The 25,520-nt window shown below is 36.1% G+C and overlaps 1 protein-coding gene across 1 annotated transcript in view; it reads right to left on the bottom strand.

Moving 5' to 3' along the window:
• Positions 1-25,520, bottom strand: part of LRP2 (LDL receptor related protein 2) — a 119,626-nt gene that overhangs the window by 56,973 nt on the left and 37,133 nt on the right. The window contains 22 exon segments of the mRNA XM_080601045.1: positions 380-546; positions 1,305-1,433; positions 3,450-3,627; positions 4,772-5,000; positions 5,938-6,122; positions 6,597-6,808; positions 7,249-7,497; positions 8,407-8,784; positions 9,477-9,593; positions 9,977-10,096; positions 10,761-11,000; positions 12,209-12,490; positions 13,404-13,541; positions 14,256-14,386; positions 14,624-14,749; positions 15,243-15,435; positions 16,320-16,523; positions 17,433-17,573; positions 18,211-18,413; positions 20,344-20,550; positions 21,386-21,609; positions 23,859-24,028. Of these exon segments, the coding sequence (XP_080457171.1) occupies positions 380-546; positions 1,305-1,433; positions 3,450-3,627; positions 4,772-5,000; positions 5,938-6,122; positions 6,597-6,808; positions 7,249-7,497; positions 8,407-8,784; positions 9,477-9,593; positions 9,977-10,096; positions 10,761-11,000; positions 12,209-12,490; positions 13,404-13,541; positions 14,256-14,386; positions 14,624-14,749; positions 15,243-15,435; positions 16,320-16,523; positions 17,433-17,573; positions 18,211-18,413; positions 20,344-20,550; positions 21,386-21,609; positions 23,859-24,028 (4,223 nt within the window).

The raw sequence follows: 25,520 nt of genomic DNA, 5'->3' as shown, positions 1-25,520 counted from the left end.
GTCCAATGTACTACTCCCATGGAGAACTGTTCTGGATGTGTTTGCAGGATTAAGCCCGAGGCCAACAGGGATGAGGAAGAGCAGATGATAGCAACAGGCTGAGAGTACAGTGCTGTCAGCGTTCTCTGATATTTCCTCTTCATGTCTCTGGGTAATCCAGAAATAGCATTAATTAAATATTTTGGCTGACAGAGATGAAAACTAATTTACAAAAGATATGAAGTCTCTTTAACTTGTTCTAGGGGGAAAAAAAAACTTTAATTCTTTTCAATTATAGTTATTAAAAGCATTACCTGTAATGCTAATATATTTCATTCAAAAACATTATTTTAAAGAAGTCTTATTTTACTGTGCATTTTAAACACAAATACTAACTTACCGGATTTTCAACCCAATAGATCATCTGTTCTGAGTCATCAAAGTCAACATCAACACCATTTTGAACTCCTGCTATCGGAACCATAGCATCATTGGTCTTTTCCTCAGGGTTCAGAGAAATTCCATAAATTATATTATCTCTCACAGCAATAAGGAAAGGGTGTTCAACTGTGAAAACATACAATGTAAGTCAGAGCTATGCTTCAATACTTTTCCTCTGATCAAAAAAATAGCATTGATGTGTTCCGACTACCAAAGGTTCCCTGATGCTAACAGAATTGATGAATATTAACCATGATGCTTTGTAAAGCACATACACGCAAGTTATTTTTTACCTCACCAGGAGTGAAATTATCAATGTAATTTTTTAACATTGAAAGTTTCAGCACTATGCAATCACAACACATATTCTAGGAACATGGGAACCACCAGGACAAAGCTCAGACTCTCCAGGACATGCCTGAGATAGATTCTAACAGCTACTAAGCAGGACTCAAGAAACATACAAAGTTACAGCAGCAATAACTAATCTTTATTATTAAATATAGCTGGGAGTTCTGTGTTTTCTTGTTTTATATCTAAGGGAGTATTCCTACTCTTTTACTGTAAATTTACTTTCAGGTAAACATGTTTAAACATACTTAAACATTTTCAAATGGGTCTTTTTTAAGAGCTTAAAATAAGTATTTCTTCCATTTCTCCCAAAGGAATCAACCTCTGGCTTTGAGCTCTTTTCAGAACTCCACGTCTTTAGGCCAAATATATTTCATTCAATGCTTCCTAAATGAAGTCTGCCTAGAATGACCCCAACCTTTGATTTCATGAGCAGCAGCTCAGAGATTTGAAGTAAGCTTTTTGCCTGACAGAGAAATGGCTCTGACAATCTGTTGGGTCTTTTTTTTCATGTCTCATTATTGCTGCCCTACCTCTCATGCAGTTCCTGTTGTCAGGAGAAAGCATCCATCCAGAAGGACAAGCACAGGAAAAAAAAAGTGGTCCAGATGAAGAAAGCAAGCAGAGATGGCTACAGGGGGATGATGCGCAAGAATTAATACCTGAAAAGAAAAAAAGAAGAAAAAAAAAAGTATTAGTAACTTATAAAATATGACTAACTGGAAAGAACATTCAGCATCACTGACAATGAAAACATCAAACAACACTAAGTCAGTTCTGGTATTTGAAATTAAAAATAAAGTTACTTCCAAGAATTACAAACATTACAATACACTTTTAACACATTTTAATTCTCCCTGGAAAACCAGCAACATTACCATATTGATCTTTTAATTTTCTTTGTATCATATCAAATCTTTCAAACTCTTCTTCAAACTTTTGTTAACTGGATGAGAAGGCCTGCAGGATTTTCAATCTTTGATCACAATAACCTTTCTAGATGGGGGATTCAAATTATTTACTGAAGCTTTTTGGAGAAAAATAAGGAGATAACATAGCTTACTATGCCTCATTCAAAGGTAGTAGCAGTTCAATATGTAATTTTTTGGACCACTTTGAAATTGCAGTCTAAGCTTGTAAAGTATAAATAGGACAGTTGAAGAGGTCTTTGTCGACTGCTATTATTACTATACACTAAAATTCAACCATTTAGATCACTTCCATACAATCACTGTTACAGAGGATTTTTCAGGATGAACCATCTTCGTAAGAAAATAAAATTAGATTTTGAGAATAAATACCCTTAGTGAACTCAGCAGGCCTTATTCTAAAACCTTATAAGTTCCAGGAAATGACACAGTTGTTCCAAATATAAAAACTAACAAGAACTTAAAAGAAATCAAAAGATGGCAGTAAACAATGGCATACACTCAAAACTCAAACTATAAGAAAATGCCTCATTTCTATATAGCAAATCTTAAAACTAGCTGATGTTAAATCTGCTGATTTACAAAATAAGGGGAGTGGATGACAGTCTTAATACTATATCTGAAATTTCAATCATCAAATACTTATGTCTTCATTTGTAAACATTAGCGTGTTGTGCTCTTCTGCAAGTGCTTTCCTCCTTTCTCTGGCCATATAAAGTATAACAGAACAAATCAAAAAGAAAAATTATGAAATGAATTAGTTTAATACAATGAAGAAAATAAATCATTTTCTCCATCAGTAGCAGAAATATTTTTAAACCTCAGGTTACAAAATAAAACCTCCTAAACTAGAACTATGATGTTTAATTTAACAGTACTCTGGTGGCTGAATAATTTCCAGTGACAGTGCGAAGCAGCTTTAGCTTTGAAACTGACTGAGGAAGGTTTTGCTCCAAAACAGTGCATACACAATATAGCACTGAAAACTACTATCGCCTTACTAAAATACAAGACTTTTCCCTCTCCTGTAAGAACATCTTCCTGAAAAAAAGAGAATATAAGCCATTGTTACACTTATTTATCAACACAAAATATAGAGCAGAAACAGTCAGTATTTGCACCAATATATTTCTCTAACTTCAAGTCATGCCATAAAATGACAAAAAGTCTCATTTGGAAGATGACGTTAACTGAAAGAGATAAAAGGTGATTTTAATTATTTTTTTTTGACAGCCTTTCAAGATGCAAGAGATGACCTACATATGATCTCAGAAAGAATCTTGAATGTAATGAAGGATTTTTATTCATTATTTCATTAGGTAAAATAATGCAAGTCTTTTCAAAGAAGGATGATGACACCAATTTGCCTAAAAGCATGACAGAATTCATGTACATGGAGCCAAGTCTGGTATGCCACAGAGACAAATTTTAAAAATGATAACACCTTCAAAAACACTCTGATTTTGTTATAAAAACCTTAAAAACAAGGAGCAGGAAAACTCCATATACTACTTTCCTATTTTTGGCATTCGTTATGGTTACATGCTTCTTGGTCACCCTCCCTAAACACCAGAATATTCAGCAGGCTGGACAAACTGAAAAGATCTTCAATTGTAAGTCAAGGGCATAAATTATTTTCTTGTTTTAACCCAGTCCATTTGTTGACATGACTGATTCCGGAAGTGCTTATGCATGACATTACTTTATGGCACATTTTTGTCATCACCAAAGTTGTTTTGCTGAACTTACCATGAGGTTGCTTTACACGATGGACTGCCACAAGCCCTAAAGGCTGGTGAATGTTATAAATCATAACTGTTTGGTTTCCTCCGTGCCATTTATTTGCCCGAATTACTCGGTTTGTATACCGGTCACTCCAGTAAACAAAATCCTCGAAGACAGTTAGAGCATGTGGATGCTGTAATATCTAGAAGACAAGGATGTTTACCAGTTTGGTTCTGGAGACTAGAACATGTAAAGCTTGCACAACAGAGCTAAGCACAATTTATAAATAGCTAAGAAAGCAGAAGCAGCTGTGCCTCAAAAGATATTTTTCAGGAAAAGAATATGAAATATCATCTATTGCTTGAAAACAAGGCACTAATTATGAGGGAAACATGGCACTAATTAAGGGGAATTTTTTTCTTTTTTTAAAAAAATGCTAGATAGAGCCTGTGAGATGTACAGCATGAGGAATTAACAAACAGTCTAACCACAGGGCAGAACACAAGGAACCAACAGATAAACACCCAATTGCAGATTTTCAAGAGCGCAAGAGAAAATGTGAGAGTTATGGACCTGTCAAGACCTTGAATCTCTGATAAGCTCCCCTGTAATTTACCAGCCTGTTGAAGAAGATGGTTTATTTAAACTTCTGAAAACTAAGAGTGGGGCAAGAAAGACTGTACCAGCTCCTAATGCACAAGAACTGTCTGCCTAGCCAAGAATAAATGGGTCACAAGGCTCAATTCTTAAAAATACGTCATTATTTTATACCAGCTTATACGTACCAACTGAACATCTAAACCATTGTGCTGGTACACCATCTTGCCAACTGACAGAAGCACTTCATTGGGAAATAGCCTGCCAGAGGAATGGTCTTCATGAAGTGCCCAGAACAAAAAAGTCCTGGCAACAGAAAACCCTCTGCTGCTATCAAGAACAGCAGCATTCATCATTCACAGAAGTTGATGAAGAAAGTTCTTGCAGATTTTTTGTACCATATTTCCCCACAGCAAATGCACCAGCTAGTAGCAACAATATCAGATGTCACTGTTAAGATTTCACACGTGTAGATCTAAAGCCCTAAAGTCTACACTTAGCTCCAGGTTTCCTTGAAGATCTCCTGAGGGACTTCGGATAGTGTATGTAATTCTTCATTTTCCAGCTGTACCAAGCAGCTAGAATACTTAATATCTGCTTCTTCTTTTGATTTTTTCTTTCTTTTGAAGAAAATATCTTTTCTTCAAATAGTTTTAAGAAAAAAACACATCTAAGCCTACCATAGCGCAAATACGCTGTTAAGTAGTATCTGGAAGCACAAGGGAAAACATTGTTTCTTAATGTCTTACCAAATCACTTGCAACCACCTGTCGTCTGTTGTTCCCATTGTAATCACAAAAATCAATATAGTCAAGATAAGCATCAGCAAAATAGAGAAGTTTATTTGGGTAATCAATAGAGAGTCCATTGGGCCAGTAGATTTTATTGTTAATAATCACTGTTCGCATTTTGCCATCCATGCTGGCTTTTTCAATTCTAGGGTTTTGGCCCCAGTCAGTCCAGAACATCACATGAGCACTGAAAAAAAAGGAACCTGTGGTTACCAATCTGAAAACAAACAAACAAACAAACAAACTGCCTACAAAACTTCATTAGCCAAAAAAACCTGACCCAAAACAAGGGGAAAACAAACCAACAACAAAAAAAAACAAACCCTACACTTCTAAGAAATGTTCTACACAATGATACTGAAATCATTCATTTCGGGAGTGTGTTTATTTAAGATATTACCATAATTTCTGTTGTAATTTTTTTCAAATACTTCTACTGCTGCTATCCTTTGTAAATAATAACAGTAAATAGCACTATTTTTCACCATGGATTATGATCTGCTTCTCTGTTTCCTAAATACTAAACTTGATATGGGTTTGTGCTTTTACAGGCATACATGGATAATGCTAACAGGGCTATAACTAAAAAGCCTCACATGGCTGGCAGTAAACGGAGTTTAAGGCACTGCAGAGCTCAAAAACCAGTAAAACTTTGTACATGACCAGTTCAAATCATAACATTCCATTTACTCTTTGCCACTTGGTGTTCAAAACAGGAAAGTGTTTTTGTGATGACATCAGTTTGTGATGACAATTGGGGCTATGCAGTAGCCTGTTCTTTGTCAGGTAGGCATACCACCTACATTATGCATAGGTATACCTCTGACTGATAAAGATATACCAGAATTTTAAGTTAAAAGTTTCCAACTAGGAAGCAAATACTGGAAGATGTGTTTCGGAAGATGGCAGGTATCTTGCTACAGTGAAACAGAGTAACAGATTACAAACAACCATCATATGACATTAGATATTAAATTAACGCTGTGAATACACCATTTTAAAAATTCTCATACGTTTTCTCTTCCACTTGTCATTTACAATCACAATACAGGTTGGGAATATCTGAATATTGTTATCATCACAAAATATGCATTTTTTCAAAACAAAACATAAAAAAGTCTTACTCAATTCTGGGATCTAACACTAGTCCCCTTGGGTTTGTTATATTTTCACTAATCAGCACAGTCCTGTGGCTCCCATCCATTTTAGAGACTTCAATTGTTTCCAGAACAAAGTCTGTCCAGTAAAGATTGCGACCTACCCAATCTACCGCTATGCTTTCAGTCACGGTGACACCACTGTCAAACACCTGTTTAATAACAAAAAAATTTTAAAAGGAGAGAGAGAGAGAGAGAACAAACTCATTGGAATCAATCGAAATAGTTTTTTCACACTTTTCTATAGATACTGAAAATAGGGAACTAAATCTCTACCATTTTCTAGGTCTCTTACACAGAACGAGTCACAACATACACATTCAAAATGCTGGCAAAGCATATACCCAAACACTCCTACTAACTTCAGTTGGACTACTGAAGGAGTATGCACCTACTAGTAGGAAAATCAATTTATAGCCTGGTATTAAAAAGTTTCCTGAAAGCACTCAGTTTTTGTTTTCAAAAAGCTGACGAAATGTTGGCTTAGCATCTACTGAATTGTTTCACTCTGTCTATGTTATCTCCCTTCTTAGTACATTGGAATTTGCCCCTTCTGTTAAGTGGAGACACAGTGTCTTCATTTTCTCTCCACAATGAAGAGACAAGAATAACTCAGTGAAACTTACTATTTTTCGGTCAGTCCCATTTTGATAAGCACTCCAAATTTTATCCTGTGTTGTATCCGACCAAAAGATACGATCTGTGATTGAATCAAAATCAATAGCCACAATATTCCTTCCATCCCGAATGAGAGAATAAATACTATGTGACTGAGAGGTAATGTTGTCCACAATGATTTGGTTACGGCTTGCCACTAGCAAGAGAAGATTCCCAGACTCTGTCAAAGGAAAAGACATTAAAATAAACCAATAAGCTACCCAACAGTAATTCTGTAAGAAAAATAACACTGAGTAATAAAGTCTTATGAAAAGGCTGGGATTTAAATGCTCTGGATGCACTGAACTTCATAAAAGAGCAAATTTTAACCTATGGTTTAGAGGTGTGTGGCACTGCATTTCTCCAGAATATTATTTTTGGTCCTTGCAGAGTTAAAAACCCAGAACATTAAACTAAATATTTTATTTCAAGAAAATAATAGTTCCAATTAACCCCTTAGGTGACAGTTGTAATACTCAAAGTGATCTGCCACTAGTAAGGTTGTTTTGCACCAGCTTTTTTTTTTCAAAAAAAAAAAAAAAAGAACACCATGGAAGTGGGAAAGCTGAACATTCTCCAGGCACTACTGGCATTCTTTAGGTTGCCACCAACGATCCTCACCTGCCACTTTACAAGTCTTCCCATTGGTTTCCAGAATGTATCCTTCGTCACAGTAACACCTAAAAGACCCTCTCTCATTGTAACAGTGCTGACTACAAAAGCCTGGAGGGTCACATTCATTAATATCTCCACAGGTCTTGGAGTCATTTGCAAGCTGGTATCCAATAGGACAGGTACACTGAGCTCCAAAGGGACCTTGAATACATTCATGAGTGCAGCCAGCATTATTGTCAGAGCAGCTCTCCTGATCTGAAATGGGGTCAGGGAAGGAAATAAGCAAACAGTTAACAAAAGCTTCCTATGCTAAATGTAATACTTTGCTATTGCATTACCACCCTAAAATTGCTGGTAAAACATGCTGCACAACCATCAGTTACGTCACATGAGCCTAGACTGAGGCTCTCATACAAAATGTAACATACACAATGCACATAAAGACAGATAATAACATAGTATTTATTTACTTCTGAATCCCATTAAATGAATGCTAAAGAGAATGCTCCTAAGCATTTATAACAATGTCTTCAAAACTATCTAGATTATACAAAATATTTACTGTACAACTCCAGACCTAAAAATGAGTTAATAAAAAATAATTTAAAGTCACTTATAATCATACCTGGCTGGGGTTCATCTGAGAATGTGTATTGATTAAAGAGAAAAAGAAAAGAAGGAAGGAAAGAAAGAAAAAGGTTATGCTTAAATCAATTCATAATCAACACAAATACAAATGCTGGCCACATGTGAGCTTTGAGATTTTTTTCATGATTTTTGAAGTTAGAAAAAGAAAATATTAAAGACTGAATCACATTTCTTCTGAACTTAAAGCATACCATGCTTTAGTCAATGTGTTAGGGAAAACTAAGCTCATTCCCATATTGCTATATAAAAACACATATTTAAGACAGTGCAGTTCAAAGCATAAGATCAGACTTTAGCTAATGAATTTATCATAGTCTCCTTTCACCTGCAAGCATGTTCCACTTTGTAATTAGTGCTTTAGTTACAGTGAGCTTACAATTTCTGATAGAAATGCTGCTACACTATTTATATATGCTGATTATAACATGGCTGTCATCTGGATACTCAACATATTCTGTTTCTTTCTGAAGCCACAGGACATTGTAGGCTATTGTAGATGCCTGAACAGTAACTTACTGCACAATGGGGATTCGTCAGCTCCATTCGGACAGTCAGCAGAATTATCACATACTTTGCTGAGATTCACACAGATACTGTGACCTGGACATTGCCACTGCCAGCTGGGGCACCGGAAGGGCTGAGTAGGACAATCTCTCTCATCACTCATATCCCTGCAGTCATTATCACCATCACATATCCATGCTCGATAGACACAGTTGCCATTGTCACAGCGGAAAAGGGATGGAGGACAGGTCCTGGCAGGACATCTATGGTGTTCATCTGAGCCATCTGCACAGTCAGGATGTCCATCACATTCCCAGTTAGCAGGAATACAATTGCCATCCGATTGACATTGGAATTCATTCTGGTGGCACATCCCCGGCGGTCTTGTAGCTAAAACAGTGACATGCAACAGTTCAGACACTGTTTTAATTTTAGATGGAGATGAAAAATTACTATGCTCAGTTCACATCTTGCATAAGTAGTTACAACACTATAAAGAACTCTGTCACTTTTAGATCAGGCCACAGAATTACAATCAATCTACATGACATTCCAGAATCTGGCCAATTTAACTCCTCCTATATAAAATGATGAGCAAAGCAATTGTTATATTTTGAGCAAGCACATATTGATATGCTTAATGGTATCTATGTACATGCCCAACACAATATGAAATTACTCTCTGAAACAAGTTTTCTCTGTCTTGTGTTGAGAAATCCAAAGTTAAATGTGAAAAATTACTCAAGGGAAAAGTTTCGATATAACTCTCATGGATAAAAGATTCACAGCTTTCTACCTGAATAAACTTCTTTCTTTTAAGCCTTGAAACCAAGGTGCCAAGTAAAACAAAATTTTAAAGCCAAAAGGAATGCAGACCCTACTCTTTGCCAGAAATCTATTCTTGAAATGGAACCTACCTTGTTTGAAATTTCTGCTCACAAGAACTATTTATGAACAAGTACATTTGAAAAGAATTTTGAGGTTCTAATGAAAGTATTGCAAATTACTTGATATAGCAGATAAGACAAAAGTTTGAGAAGCTTCACCGAATAAATTAAGCCTTTCAGCATCAATATACTTACGGCAATCAGTCTCATCTGAGTGGTCATTACAGTCAAAAACACCATCACACCGGTAGTAAGTACTGATACACTGGTCTCCACTTACACATTTAAACTCTGTGGCACTGCAATTGTATACTAAAAATAAAAAATATTACCTTAGTGATTTACTTTATTTTATAGAGTTAGACTGCACCTTATTTTTCTACAGGTGCACAACACAGCTATGATATCAGGAGTCCACGTTCCAGTGAAGACCATGATTTCCACAGGACAGAGAAAATGCAGTGATCTTGCAATTTACAGAAAATTTCGATTTCAGACCCCCAATTTCACAACCAGCCATGAGATCAAAGGGCTTACTACAAATGCTAAAACAAGTATCATAAACAGCGTTAATTTATGGATAGGTTTATTATGCCATCTGCTATCTTGGAGCTGGTAATATGAGGTCACCAAAGACCTTTCAGGGGGCAACAGTAGGAGACTATAAAGTGGTGCTGAACAAAAGTTACACTTACTGCAGTCATGCTCATCAGCACCATCCACACAGTCTTTGTCTCCATCACAGACATAGAATGGGTCAATACACCGATGGTCCGGACACTGAAACTGCCTGGGTTCACAAGTACCTGTGAAAGCTATTTAAGAATGACAATAAACACAGCTGTGTTTATTTTCTGACTTCTGAACTCAAGATAACACAGAGACAGCATAAAGACACTATCACTGACTTGCAGCATGCAATACAGTAGCTGGTAATCATACAAATGACAAGCACTTATACATTAGTATCAAGTAATTATTTATTCATATGTCGGCTGGGCCTCATGCAAAACAAACAGAAGATTCCAATCAGTGAGAAATAATGCTAAAGAAAGTATATAGAGAAACTGTCTTACTTCACTGTGAAATAATTACAGATACTTCTAGGTAAAAACTTCCACACTAAATTAGCTGACTACAACATTAGTTATTATTGAGATCACTCAATAAGTAAGTGTTTAGAACCTGTGAGCTCCAGTTGATTTTTGCTGTAAATTGCAGTGGATGACATTATGCAGCATCATGATTAGAACAATAACATTTACCCCTTCTTACTGTTTTTTAATGATTTTTCTGTGTTTTACTTGGTTCTGGTAGTTCAAATTAGTTGAGTTTTTGACGTCTTATGGACTGCAAAATATTAATCTTAGATATTACTTCTTTCTTCCTAATTTCTTGTATCATTCTTACACCAACAGACATATCTATGTAGATATACACACACAAAAAAAAACAAAACACGACAGATCAGATACTTACTGCAATTTTTTTCATCTGACCCATCACCACAGTCATTATCAGTATCACATAGCCAGATCCTAGGAATACATCTGTTGTTGTCACAGGTGAACAGGGTTACAGGGCATGAAGTGGGTCCTTGTGTAGGACAATGCAATTCATCACTGCCATCAAAACAGTCATTATGTTTATCGCAACGCCAGCGACTTGGAATACACTGTCCACTGGCACAGGTAAAAGCTGATGAAGAACAAGTATTGTCTAAATTTAAAAAAAAAAAAAAAAAAAAGGAGGACACTTACAAAGATCTCCAAAATTTCTTCCATAGTAGTAGAGTATTAGATATATTTAGTATGCTTACATAATGCCTAAATTATGCATCAAATTCTAAAATGTGCATTAATTAAAATGAAAATGTCAGTCAGGCTGCAACATGCTGAAAAACTGAACTAAATTCTTACAAGCTTTTTCAGGCTGCAAGAATCAATAAAAACCTCAACTGTTAAGCACTTCAAAACAATCTAAAAACAAGAAAAATCATGTCTTCAAGTAGCCTTTTTTATATATATACTTTCCTTTTCCCAAAAGGGCATTTTACTTGTTCAAGAACAGCCTACTAATAAGAAACAGATTTTATATCTTAGTCATACGTGCTAGTCCTATGCAGTAAGGGGCACATTTTATTAATATGTCCTATTTTCTTGTTTGTGATTTATAAGGAACGATCAACTCTGAAGAAAACAGCACCAAATATGCCAAAAAAGCCTAAAAAACTCTTCAGTATTTTATCAAAACTAATTATCCATTTGTTCTCTCAAGTTATTTGATCAACAAAATAAAATACTTTTGTATGAGCCACTCCACCAGGTAAACCAGGAAATAAAACAATGTACTTCCAATTCACTTCGCTGTGAAAAACAAGATGTAACAAATAGTTCAGAAGTGCCCAAATATAATAAAAAATTCTATTTAGCTGTTAAATTAAATAAAGGTGCTGCTCTAATCTTAGATGGAGACTAGGCAATACATATGATTTTGTTATTTTTCTTATTGTGCTTTTTTAAATGTCTTCATCTTTATTAAGACTGTCTGTCCTTCTCCATGCATTAAAATATGACAAGTAAGTCATATTCCAGTGTGTTGCAAATTTACAAAACAAAAGAACTTCTTCTTTAGACAAGACTTTTTCTTTAGACATGACATGTTTGTTACTCTGCAAATTGAATTTTAAGAACTAGTTAGAAAAGAGTATTTTCGTGCATTCCTTAGGTGTCCCAGTGTTGAATCCCCTATTCCTATGAGTTATCATATTCATTTCGAAGTAACTAATCTTCCAGATAGCTCTCAGGATTTATCCATAAATACAACCTTAACAAATTGGGTTTTATTGCAAGGAAATCAGGCTGCCCCATCAAACTTTCTGAAATGCAAACACCAAATTCTAGCTGTTTTTTGCAGGGACTACTTACTTAAAGAACCACAGTTTTGTTCATCACTGTTATCATGGCAATCATCAACACCATCACACTGATAGTATCGAGGCACACATCTTCCATTACCACAGGAGAATGAGTATGAGCCACACTGCAAAGTGGGTGGCTCATTGGATGGATCTTCAACACATGTCAGTTGATTTGAAGCCAGTTTCATGCCGTAAGGGCAACCACAAACTCTCTGAAAATTTGGTACTGGGAAGCAGAAATGGCTGCAGTCTCCATTGGGATTTGTTCCTCTGTTACAGTAGTTAGAGCCTTAAAAAGTGATAGAGAAGATCAATGTATACACTACTGATAACAGCTTGGGAACTACGAAAAGTGCAAAGTAACTGCATAAGAATGTTTGTTTGTTTGTTTATTTAAAGATGCTGGAGCAAATCCTGGTTTTGCCTATACTGCAAAATAGGGTCAAGTTCACTGACAGGAGTACTAGAACGTATGTCAGTAAGTCCTCAATTCCATAAAATCTTGAATGACACAAATGTTTAAGAAAGCCAAAAACAGGCTATAAAATTTTGTCCAATTTTCTGCCATTTTTTGGCAAATGTCTGCAAATAAGTACTCTACAGCAAATGGGGACCTTTGGCTAAGCAAGGCTAGGATATCTGATCCAACGTTTGTACACCAAATTGGTAACAAACCTTAACACAAGATTTGATCACATTTAATAAGTGCACTGTATTTTACTAAGTCAACTAAAATACCAAATTCTTGGTTTAGATCATATAACTGCATAGAATTCAACAGTAAAAAGAAGAAAAAATTATCAACTTATGCATAGTGATTACTTTATGAATAGTACTTTAATTAATACTGGTTTACCCAATTCTTTTAAATAAGTAGGTCACTTAACTAAAACTTCTACCAGAAAATGATAAATACAAGGTTGTAATTGGTGATAAAATGACACAAAATACAATGGAGTCATATTTCCATTTTACAAGGTTATTAAATACAGTAATAGATATGGTAGAGAAAAACTGCATACAGTCACAAAACACTGAAATACAGAACCTAAGACTGTAAGTGCTTGTGCCAGGTCTCTCACATGTCATGGTCGTGATTCAGCAAAGCCATTTTTAAAATTGAAAACAGAAGTCTACTTTCCTGATATTTTGTCTCTTATTCCCTATTTTGTATTTTTCATCTGCACAACAAATGAGCTCACCTATTTGGGAATGAGCATCATATGCTTTCACGTGCATAATGTTACTAATGCCCCTCCTAATAATAGTCATTTCTCCTCCATCAGACTTTCTCACTCGAACTATTGCACCAAGTCTCCAATCAGTGAAATAAGCATAACCTGTTTTGAAAGACATTTAACATACAACAGTTACAGTGCAAAATGACATAAAAGATCAAACATCACAAGATAAAACCACAAGGCACTTCATGTAAATTTAATAATTTTTCACACCTGTTTCCTGAAAAAGACTAAAGGACTTATTTGAGAGGCAGTGAGTCCCTTCAGTCAGAGGCAGACAGAACTTAGAGCCAGACAGATATAACAGACTCTCCTGACATTTCAAATTCCAAGACAGTTTTTAAAATAATTCATTAAGACTTCTCTTTAGAAAACATTAAAATATTTAAAAGATATTTTTGCCCAGTATCAAAAGGCATCAGATGCTGTATTTGCTCCTCACACACACCATAAATCCAACCAACTCTACATACAATTAACAGAATGCCGAAATTTATCATCATCTCTAGGGAGGTGGTTTACATTGTCTTTCCAGCACAAGCACCCAACTTGAAAGCTATAATTACTACATTATATCTGCTTTGTTGCACTAATTGAGTTAACTAATCTGACTCAAATGATTTAAATAAAAATATACATAAAAGCAGACTTAGAAAAAAATAGTAGTATTAAACATACATTTTTACAGAAGCTTTCATCAGCTTTCTGTACAAAAACAATATTGCAAAGACAGTATTTTTTTTATCTCACATATCATCATATGAACAAAATTCTTTGATATTAATAGATAATATTTTTCAATCTCAGACTTACCTCCAAAAATAGTAAGGCCAAATGGGTGAGTCATCTGAGTAATACGTTCAAGAGTCCGTCTGTCCAGCCCATCAAAGGTACTGTGCTCAATTTTATCAAAAAAGGCATCCACCCAGTACAGCCTTAGAGAACTAAAAGTAATGAAAATGTCATATGTAAAAGCAATGAAAAAAGATGTTATTAGGAAGAACTAACATTTTCTCTATTAACAATACTAAATCTGTCAAGAGGTTATTGGTGGAGGAAAGGAAGGGTGTTGTCTGAAAATATCTTGCATTTCACAGGCTTTCTAACAAGTTGGAAAAAAAAATATATCTTCAACAAGAAAGTGCCAGTGCACACAATTTACACAACTGTATTGCTCTTACCTCCAGTCAATTGCTAGGCCATTAGGCCAGCCTAGTGTTGTATTCACAATTGACAAGGCATGGGATCCATCACTCCAGGCCCTCATGATTTTAGCAGGACGGAACCAATCTGTCCAGAATATATACCTAAAAGGACACATAAGAAGACACAGTAGATGACATATAAGCCCACTTATATAATGTACTTAAACAGAGCAAATATTTGAACAACACTGACATTCTTATTTGTACCACATATTCACATACCTTAAAAACAATACAACTTTTTGTTGACCCCGTCTCCCCTCCTCAACTGGTAGTGGTACTGACAATTAATATTTATCTTGTGGACAACGATTTTCAACATCTTCTGAAGTGGTTTGTTCCTTTTGATAGGAAATGTACATATCTGTTCAAATTGTTACAGATTTCAATTAACTATCATCAGGGAGGAAGACCCAAGCAAAAATGCATCCTCCAGGTAATATTTGCAAATAAGTGCAAATATTACTAAGAATATTTTCCTGATCCTTTTGCCTACAGTCAAAGTTAACGCTAGTGTTAAATAACGTTATAGGGTAGTGAACAAAATAGGTTAGCTTGCTCATATAGTTTCAAGTGAGAATCAAAGATAATTTACCCAATAACAGGATGAACCACTATTGATCGAGGATTATTTAAATTCTGAACAATAGCTCTTCTAGATTTATCTGCCAGCCTCATCACACTTATGCTTCTGTACCGAGGGTCTGTCCAGTATAGATTCTTTGAGATCCAGTCAAAGGCCAAATCTTCAACACTTTCCACTCTATTAGCTGTCAGAATTTCTCTTCCTAAAATTTACAACACACTCAATCACTGTACATATTTAGGAACAGAGGAAATAACCTGAATGTGTTATTCTGTTCACAAAACTAGTGCTTCTCTCTGGTAAAAATGCTACTTCTGTGCTACTTAATATAAAGACAATAACAAAGTGTGCGTGTAGGGGTGTGCCCTTTGCTCCAGGTGAAGGAGTGATAATGCTTAGGAAGCACAAACCCAAAAGAGAAGTAACGACTAGCCAAGACGAGAAAAAACAAGCTTCTACTGGAAGGAGTTTCATGAATGAAGGTCAGTAAGGCCATGACATTGTTCGGTCCCTCTAGTTACATCTTACTCAACAACCAGACCTACCTATTCTTTCCATAGCGATTGTCAGCTGTGGTCTACCATTACTCTGATCTAAGACATCAAGCAAGTTCAGAAGGCTACATGTGACTTAATATACCTTTGATCATTATTACAAATTAGATAGACTCTTCACACTACCACAAATAGGACTCCCAAAATCTCACAAACATAGTGTTCTTTTTCTGTATTGCAGAATTATGACAAGCAACCTGTTCTCCAGATAGGGAAATAAAAGAGAGAAACTCAGTCTCATACATAAACAGACGGATGATAACAAATACAATTTGTAACAAGTGCTACAAATAGTTCATTCCAAATCACATTCATCAAGTTTGTCAGAGAACAGGAGACAATTTTTGACTAACTACTTTCACGAGCTTAATACGAGTTGAACAAACGGTTTTAACAAACATTTTACAGATTACTGAGGTGACACAGACTTTTCTGTATATCTCACAATGAGACTTTTTGTGCTGCTTTTTTGGAATATACATTCTACTCTTCATACCACAATTACTCTTCATTTCTAAAGAATGCTTCTCACCTGAACCATCAGTTTTCTGTTTATAGATCATGTCTTTACTTGTGTCTGAAAAAAAAATGGTGTCATCCTGAGCATAGAAGTCAATTCCAACAAAATACGACGGGCTTCCTGTTACAGGTATGATCACATCTTCCTGGCTAGACAGATTGAACGGGATCCCCCGCACTGCTAGCTGGGATGAAAACAGCAGGAACTGCCGCACAGCTGCAAAAGGAAAGATCAGACACAGTCTTTACCTACTGGGTGAGACAACTGAGCATTAATTGCAAAGCTTTGTTTTCCTTTGGCAGCACTACTAACCCAGAAATGGAAGAAGAAAACATGAGACAATATGAATTTAAATATACACAGACATGAAAAATAAAATAGAATAAGAAAAACAAAACCAATCCAGAATATTAGGTGATGTAGCCAGGTCTTCCTCTTGTGTTGTTACTGTGGTCCTGATATACCTTCATAGAAAACATTATCCCTATGGATGCAGAGATCTTCTATGTTGATCTCTTTACAGTGATCTACATAAAAATAACTTAAAGGTTTTGTGGAGCCACCTTACTGCCAGACCATATCCGAGTACCTAGAAGTACAAGTGCATGGTTAAATAGTAGAACTGCAGACAAGATATCTGGCTTAATTTGCCGATAGCTGCACATGGCAAACCTCCCAGTGACAATTCTCTACCCAGAGAGCAGAGGATTCCTCATGGAAGCCCACAACCCCAAGCCTGAATTTCTTATTTTTGTCATACTTGTTCAAAGGAAGACCAACTTGATTTGTGCAATACTATAAGCGAGCAGTTCGAAATGTTAAAAATAATGCAAAATCTGCATATTAGCAAGCATCCATGGTTGATTACAGGGCAAAGAGCTTAATTACACACACAATCCATAACAAACTCTCTTAAAATGCTACAGAACATGAGTTAAAGTCATTGCGGCTTGAAGTGAACATCAGCAGAAATTATTACATTTAAAGCTGTAACAAGAGTTGTGATAGAAAAACATGAAGTCCTTTACATACTGAACTCACAGTGCTACAGAAGAGAGGTTCCAGAAACATCTCTACAGTTAATGGAACATTACCATTTCCAGCAATCATAAGGCATTTTCTTACCAACACAGTGCTGTCCATCTACATGGAGGTCAAAGCCCAGTATACATCTACAGCGATAACCTAGTCCATCGTTATCTGTTTTGTGGCTGAGAACACAGATCTGTTCGCATCCTCCATTATTATTTCCACAAGGATTTCTTACTGGAAAATAATATAGGTAGGATTATAACTTCAGCTGTAAGCCTAATGGCATTTTTTTTTTTAATCATAATTTTGATTTTTCAGGATTTTTCCATCATCCACAATAAATCATGTGGACTCTGTGGGAATTGTATCACATGGAAATCATACAACAACAGTTCCATCCAGGAATGAACTCAAGACCCACCAGAGCTAACCAGCATTCAAGGTATTCAGCTCTGTACAGATATGCTCAGCACACAGCACTGAGGCCACCATTAAGGTGGTAATTTCCACATATAAATCTACTTTATAAATATTTCTCACAAAGCTCATTCACACTGGTAGCATTTTCCAGCTTCACCCTTATTGTGGTGTTGAGGAAGAAAAGTCCCAAATGCCAAAACTGTTCAATGAGCACAAGTTTGTTTCTTCCAAATATCAACATGTTTTGTAAGCCCCACTTTTAAATGTTGCATTTGACATGTCATTAGCTAGAAGACCTGGATGAAAGCACTGCATGGTAAAGACCAGTCCTAAAAATTTGTGTGTTATAATTATTTGTTCTTTACGGCAAAATAAAAGTCTTCCATAATTTTTAGCATCTTTTGGTAAGATAATTCCTAAATCTCTATTAATCAGCTAGTCACTGTCTTACCATATGGCTGCCTGGCAGCATGGTAAACTGTCACTCCATAAGGTCTCAGTGAAGACTGGTAGATCACTTGAGGGTTTGATTCTGAAAACTTGTTAGCTTTCACCACTGCCATTTTGGTCCAATCAGTGAAATAAACATTGTGTTCAAATAAAGTGATTCCATACGGATGAGGAATTATTGAGCCTCCATGAGCTATTGTTCTCCTGTTATAAAGATTTATTTTTAATTAATTACGAAATATTATCTAGAAAATAACTTCTCTTAATAGATCAAAAAGCACAGCATTATTAATTTATTCACTAGCTTTTACTTCTCTAGACATAGAAGCAGCCAAAATACAGACAAAAAGGAACAAATGAACCAAAGACATGAAGTTAAACATACAGGATACATAAGCATAAAACATAGAAAAGTGAAAACAGGGAGATGAAAAATGTCAGCCACTTCCAGGAAAACAATGAATGATCAAAAACACAACAAAAGATTCATAAATACTGAGAGAATTAGAAAGCAGCTAACAGAGGAAATGGAAGGATACCTGCACCATTTTAAAATATTCAAGAAGCCTTGAACATAAAAATATTAGGGCTGCAACAGCCACTGGCCAAAAATAAAATCCAGTGTAGGCAGTAAAAAAATAAAAAATAAATAAAAATAAAAAAGAGATTTGTGGAAATGGGGCCTGAATTAACCACCCATGCAAAACTGAAGAGATTGTGTCTATTCTTTGCAAGACATTGGAACAATATTTTTCTGGATAAATATTAGGGGGAGAGAGAGAGATTTAAGCCCTCAAAACAATACATAACAACACTACAATATTATTTTCATAGAGTCTTGAAGGAAGATCTACAAATTAGATGATTTCTACAGTTCTACTCTAACGGTTTTCAGGGCGATTTAGGTTCAAGCTGTAGGCATGAGAAATGTAATTAATTAGACAGTAATCTGTATTTTAACATTGTTTGCTGACTAGGACATCTTCTCTTCCCACTTGCACAACATTTACATGATTTTTGGTGTTGCTGTTAGCGATAAGTTTTTATCTCCAAAAACCAGAGATTTTACTAAACACTTTCTTGCCTTATTAAACCCTGAAAACAGCCTTGAAAAAAATACAGATAAAGGAGCAGATCAAAGATATCAGTGTTATTTTTAGAATTTTGCAAGTGAAAGAACACATTGAGCAATAAGCCTGTCAGCTGAGCAGAGGACTGCTTTTGAAGTCACTATGTAAGAGGTATGTTGAAAGTGAACAATTTTGTCTTGTATTTGAGTAACAGAGACCTATCACAGATACAGAGATAAGCAGGCTTCTAAACACTATACTTTAAGGCACAGTCCGACAAAAACTCAAAGGCTCCTTTCTTGCATGCTGATATATTTTCCACAGCATCACAATAAGGTGAGTGAGGATGTAATTTCTGACAACAAAGATATATCAAGTGTAAAAAGATCAAAACCCAATGCACTTAATACCCATTACACCAACTGGTGCTTTGGAGATCAATAGTTTAAATAAATTCATTTGTGAAAAAGATGCAAAGATAGGATGGTCTAAGACAACGTATAGTATTCAAAAATAATAAAATGCAGACACTATCAAAATGTGTACTATAGTGGTGAGCTATAAGAGTACATTATAGGTACTGCGCTGAGGCAGGGGAAGTTTAGGCTGGACATCAGGAAGAGGTTCTTCACTGAGAGGGTGGCTGCACACTGGAACAGGCTCCCTAGTGAAGCAGTCACTGCACCAAGCCTGTCTGAATTTAAGAAGAGATTGGACTGTGCACTTAGTCACATGGTCTAAACTTTTGGGCAGACCCGTGTGGTTGGTGCCAGGAGTTGGACTTGATGATCCTTATGGGTCCCTTCCAACTCGGGATATTCCATGATTCTATGATTATAAAAAAGTGTAAGCAGGTATTCAATGTAGAAACAAGACAAAGGATGATGAAGGAACTGGGATTTTCCAGAAGTAGTATGACAGTATAGATTATCAAGGTACATCACATTCATTATGTTGTAATTTTCATCCTTTATGAATCCCATTTTGTTAGACAAATTTATCTTTGACCTTGATACAAAATAATCAGTATATCTGTAACCTCCAAGGAATAATATTTCTCCTACCTTTGAAGCCCATCATAAGTTACAGTCTCAATGTAATCAAACCGGCTGTCAACCCAGTAAAGCCTTTTTGATACAATATCCAGAGTTATTCCAGCAGGCCAGCCTAGCTTTGTTTTTATCAAATCCTGGCGGTTTGTGCCATCCATGAAGGCCCTTTCCACTTTAGGATCACCAGACAGACTATCCCAGTCCGAGAAAAATAAATAACTATAAAGAAAAAAAAAAGTCTCATGTTTCAGTGAGATTTCACCCCAAAAAAGCAACATTTTACACGGTATTTCAAAACTATGTCATCATTTAAAACCAGCAGTCTTTCAGACCAGAGCTTAATTCTCAGCATACATTGAAAACACACTTCATGCATCCTGCCCAAGAAGTGATCTGCATTTTCTTTTATAGAATGAATCCAGAAAGAAACATGCTTTCACCCAAAAGACCTCAGAAATACTGAGTATTCTTTGTAAAATACAAACTTAAGTGTGCTGCCAGAATAAACCAGTGACAAATCCACGCATCGTGAAAGCAGCATCCATCACTGTAAACTGCACAAAGCTCCTCCTGCCGTTCTCTGAAGATCTAAGTTTCCACAGCTCACATACATTTCTGAAGCCTATTGGGCTGGGAGACACTAGCTTCCCCAGCTTCACCCCACCACTTTATTTCAGATAGTAGGAGATCTGGGGATGGTAACAGAAATCCTCACGGATAACTTCTAGTCTTGGACGCAACTCCACAGTCTGTCTGTTTTCAGACAGATACATATGTCTGAAAACATATCTGTACATATACAGATACATTTCAGATATGTGCTCGTGCACATACAGCTCAAGCAATAAAACAGACACCACACAATGGGAATAAAAGCCGTGTACAGCTCTCCCACAGTAATGTAGAATAGTTTAGGATAGAACGTAAATGTTTAAATGATTTTAGATAAGATTCTAAAACGACTACCCTGAGCTGTTTGTTAGCTCTCCTCCTAGTGCATGTGAATAAAGGAATTTCTGGTATATTTTACCGTTACCTGACCCTTATCACTTACCCAACAGTTGGATCAAGTGCTATTCCTCTAGGATTTCCCAAATTTTCAGCAATAAGAGTGACACGGTTTGTTCCATCCAAGTTAACCATATCTATTCTGTTCACACTGGTCTCAACCACATACAGTTTATTGTTAACCCAATCCACTGCTAGATTTTCAGGTGTGTCAACTGAAACATTTAAAACTTCTTGGAAATCAGATCCATCAATATTAATAGAAAAAACCTGAAAGCAATACAAATATTATCAATACTCAAGATGTTTTGCTAATCACGAGTTATCTATCATCATACTCAGCATAGATTCACAATGGGCCACTAGATACAACCAAATTACTTACTAAGCCATTGCACAGCTTAATATTTTATTTTTTTTGGCAAAAAATTTGAAAACAATGCAAGAAATACAGGAAGCTTGTCTTTAACTAGCATTTCAGAAAAATAAAGTAAGAAGCTAAAGTAGCCTTGTTCTTTAGCAAATATGGTAGGTTTCTGGATTAAAAAATAGATGAGGAAAGTGCACATTGCTTTCCTGGAATCTGTCAAGAAACAGTATTTGCATTAAATGAAATAAATTAATAGGCTTTAGCAAAGCTCTCATGAGTGACCAGAAACAATGGGGGAGCTCTTACTGCACCAACCATTAGAGGGAAATCACAAGGAAAATTTACTTTGCAAAGTGAAGAAAGTGAAGTAAGGCTCTATCCAGACAGAAAGAAGGCTCAGCATTGCTTATGTTTCTCTTTTATTTAAAGCTCATTTTAACAGCATCATGCTCCAAGTAGAAGTAGTATCTTACAAGCAAGCTCAGAACTACATGAAGTGAGCAACATAAATGCAATAATTTTTTATTACACAGAAGTCATGTGATTCTAACGCCGGGTAATATGAAAAGCTAGGAATCATTATCCCTTTCTCAGAACAACAGCATGAAGTTTGAAATGTATCTGTATGAAAATACAGATTAACACAAGTAAATATATGCAAGAAAAATAACAGCTGAAATGATTGTATCATTTTAAATATTCTTCAGGTCCAAATAATGATAACTGAGCAAACCATTAACTGTCTATTGTGTTCTTGGGAAACCTTGCTGATGGAAGAACTTGTGGGCATTAGGTGAGAAGGCAGTACACTACATGAGATAAAGGCGACTATATACATAACCCACAATTTTCTGTTTTAGTTCATCTTAATCTTTGAAAAGAAAAACAAAGACAAGTAAAATAAATCCCTAACAATACTTAGAACTTAAGTATAATTTAAGAACAGAAATGCATATCATACAAGAATATTCCTAATGTCATTGTTTCCTTCAGGGTGCTCTAGTTATGACTTACTTAGAATAATTAATCCTAATTAATTACTTAAGATTGAACAATATTGGGGCAGATAAAAAGGCAGCCGTGGCCATATGGGGTGTGCAGTGGAAAAACACATATTACCTTGTATTTGCACCTTTTACAGACATAAATCTCCTATCTCATGAAAGTTCAGATTTGACCCTGACTTAACACAGCTACTGTCAATGCAATCACAGTAACAGGAACTCTCTGCAGTGAAAATAAAAACGCCAGAACTGATAACAAGTAAAAATTTGTGTGTTCATTTCCTGTCCTACATGAAAGCCACGCAGTGTGCTTTCCAACAGAAGGAACATTGGCACTGTAGTGAAAATGCTACTTTTCAGCTCTGGGTAGGTTTGTAATGACAGTGACACCGAACTGATGCATACGTGGTGTCAGCAAGAGGCAGGCCGTGGATTCTTCTTTACTCTGCATGGCAGCCAACATGTGGATGAAGATTCTGGAATTTCAGCATTTGACCTGGGACTTTTTTTGTTTCATTAAATTACGCACGGAGAAGAAAGAACAAGGGTGATGTCTAGCTTTCACCAGGGTCTCCAGACTGTTTTGTGTGTTTTTTGTTGTTTTTTTCTTTTTTTAATTACTCTGTTATACCCTACCTTGAAGCTAAAATATTTCCTCTTCAAAAAAAATGTAACAAAATATTGGCTTATTACACAAAATACTGTCAATATTTGTTATCTAAGCTCAATTACAGTGCTATTTGAAGTATATGAAGAAATTTGATTTTTATCATCTTGGAAGGCACACAGTTTTTACATTTTAAATGATCATGTTCCAAAAAATTACCAAGAAAAAATTGTTCAGTTTTGAAAGAATGTCTACTATTTCTCTTAATTAGTTTTTTGGACTCCATCTCAAATAAAATTAAAAGTTGCTCAAGACATTCCCACATAATAGGATTCTTTGTTAAATATGTCACATGTAATAGTATAGCTTGAAAAATGCAGTCATTAACATAAAACATTTCAAGGAGCTTTTTTGTTAGAAAACAAAAATACGGCCAGCTTGTGCTCTCAAAAATAAAAGCCTATCAACACATTCAGCTTCTGGCTGTTCTCTACTTCCACATACACAAAAATTTATTATTCTTGAAATTTCTACCCACCTTATCTTGCACTGTATCAGTCCAAAAGATCCTGTGCAAATAAAAGTGAAAGTCCACTCCAACTGCAACACCACGATTCTGCGACTGCACCAAAGTACGAAAACTTCTTCCATGAAGATCTCCAATCAGCAAATCCCGGCCATTGGAAAAAATAATTGACGCAATACCAGCTGAAAGCAGGGGTGACAAATATATGACTACCCTGCAACTGAGCTATTTGCAAAGGGATACTGTAATATATATACATCCTGGATAGATGGTTCTATGTGAGTACTAATTTGCTTTGATTTGCCTTTAGTTTCCAGCCTTGGTGCAAACCAGGCAGCAATACGTGTTTAAAGCTCTGCCAGATAGAACTTTTACAAAACTTCTGTGCATCTTAACTCCTAAAGATTCAACTCTCCTATCTCCTTTAATCAAAGTTTAAATTTTCCTAAGATTTTTCTGCCCAACGGGATTCAGATATTCTTTAATTCTAGCAGGCAGACCATGTTCCTTAGGCTTTTTCTGTACTGCTCTTTCCACCTTCTTTATTCCCTCATCTCCTCAGAAGATCTTTGCTATATCTTACAGCAGAAGAGAGATTCCAGTAAGTCTTTGAAGGAAAGCTCATTTCCAAAGTAGGTGTCTGTTGAAATGTTTAATGTATGTCTGAGAAGAATATATTTAAGTCCAAATATTACCCACCTTACACAGAGAACCCTTCCCAGTAAAAATGAATCCAAGGAAACCAATTTAGAGCACGTATGAACTCCACAATAATGATAGAAAAATCAACACTTTCAGAACAACTCAGTGGCCTAGAAGTCACACTAGTTTGAATGGAAAGCTTCTTGTGAAGGATACAGAACTTTTCTCAAAACAGAATAATCTTTCCTTGTGCTGCCATATGCACATCTTAATACAGTCAAATTTCATTAGCTCCAAAAATTCTGTCTTTTTTGAGGTCATACTTAGAAAATTGCAGAATGATGGCTGCTCTGCAGCAGTTGCAAAGAAAGAAGGGGGAGGGAACTGGGCAGTTCACGCTTTTCAGAAAAGCAAGACTGCTAATCAGCCATGCCAAGCAGTGACTCCCATTCCTGCAGGCAGGAACACCTGCCTCACACAAAAGCCTAGCAGGCTCTTACATCTCCACAAAAAAAGAGCTTCCCAGGGTCTGCTTTCAGAACAGAGCAGGAGGTGAACAACCAGGAGGAGCTGCCTACTGTTGATGGGGAACCACACTCTGTGTGAGGCAAGCATTATTGCGTTTGAACTCACAATTCAGCAAAAACATTTTCCTGCATGGTACAGTCCTCCTAAAAAATAATGAAGCTTCCTGATTTCTCGCTCCCACCAAGTTCCACAGCAAGCGGGTCAGGAAACTGCCTCCCACAGGAATAAGAACTCACCTATTAAGTACGGCTCTGGCAAGGACCTCCCAGATCTGGGGAAGTCATGAATTTTGAATAAGGGCTGGGGACCAGAAGCCATCTTTCTGGGGAGAAGCAGCTCTGCTCAGGCAGCCAGCTCCACCAGTCTACAGGTGCCAGCACATACATGCCAGTCTCTTGTTGATCTCTGCTGATGTTCTGAATGCTGTCCTGACCTTAAAACCTCAAGGCCAGAGTTAACATCAAACACAGATGTATGTTATAGTTATGTGAGCTGCCCCATTTT

This window comes from Anser brachyrhynchus, assembly GCF_964034855.1.
Source record: "Anser brachyrhynchus genome assembly, chromosome: 7".
Taxonomy (NCBI): Eukaryota; Metazoa; Chordata; class Aves; order Anseriformes; family Anatidae; genus Anser; species Anser brachyrhynchus.
This window is presented reverse-complemented; position numbering and strand designations above follow the sequence as displayed.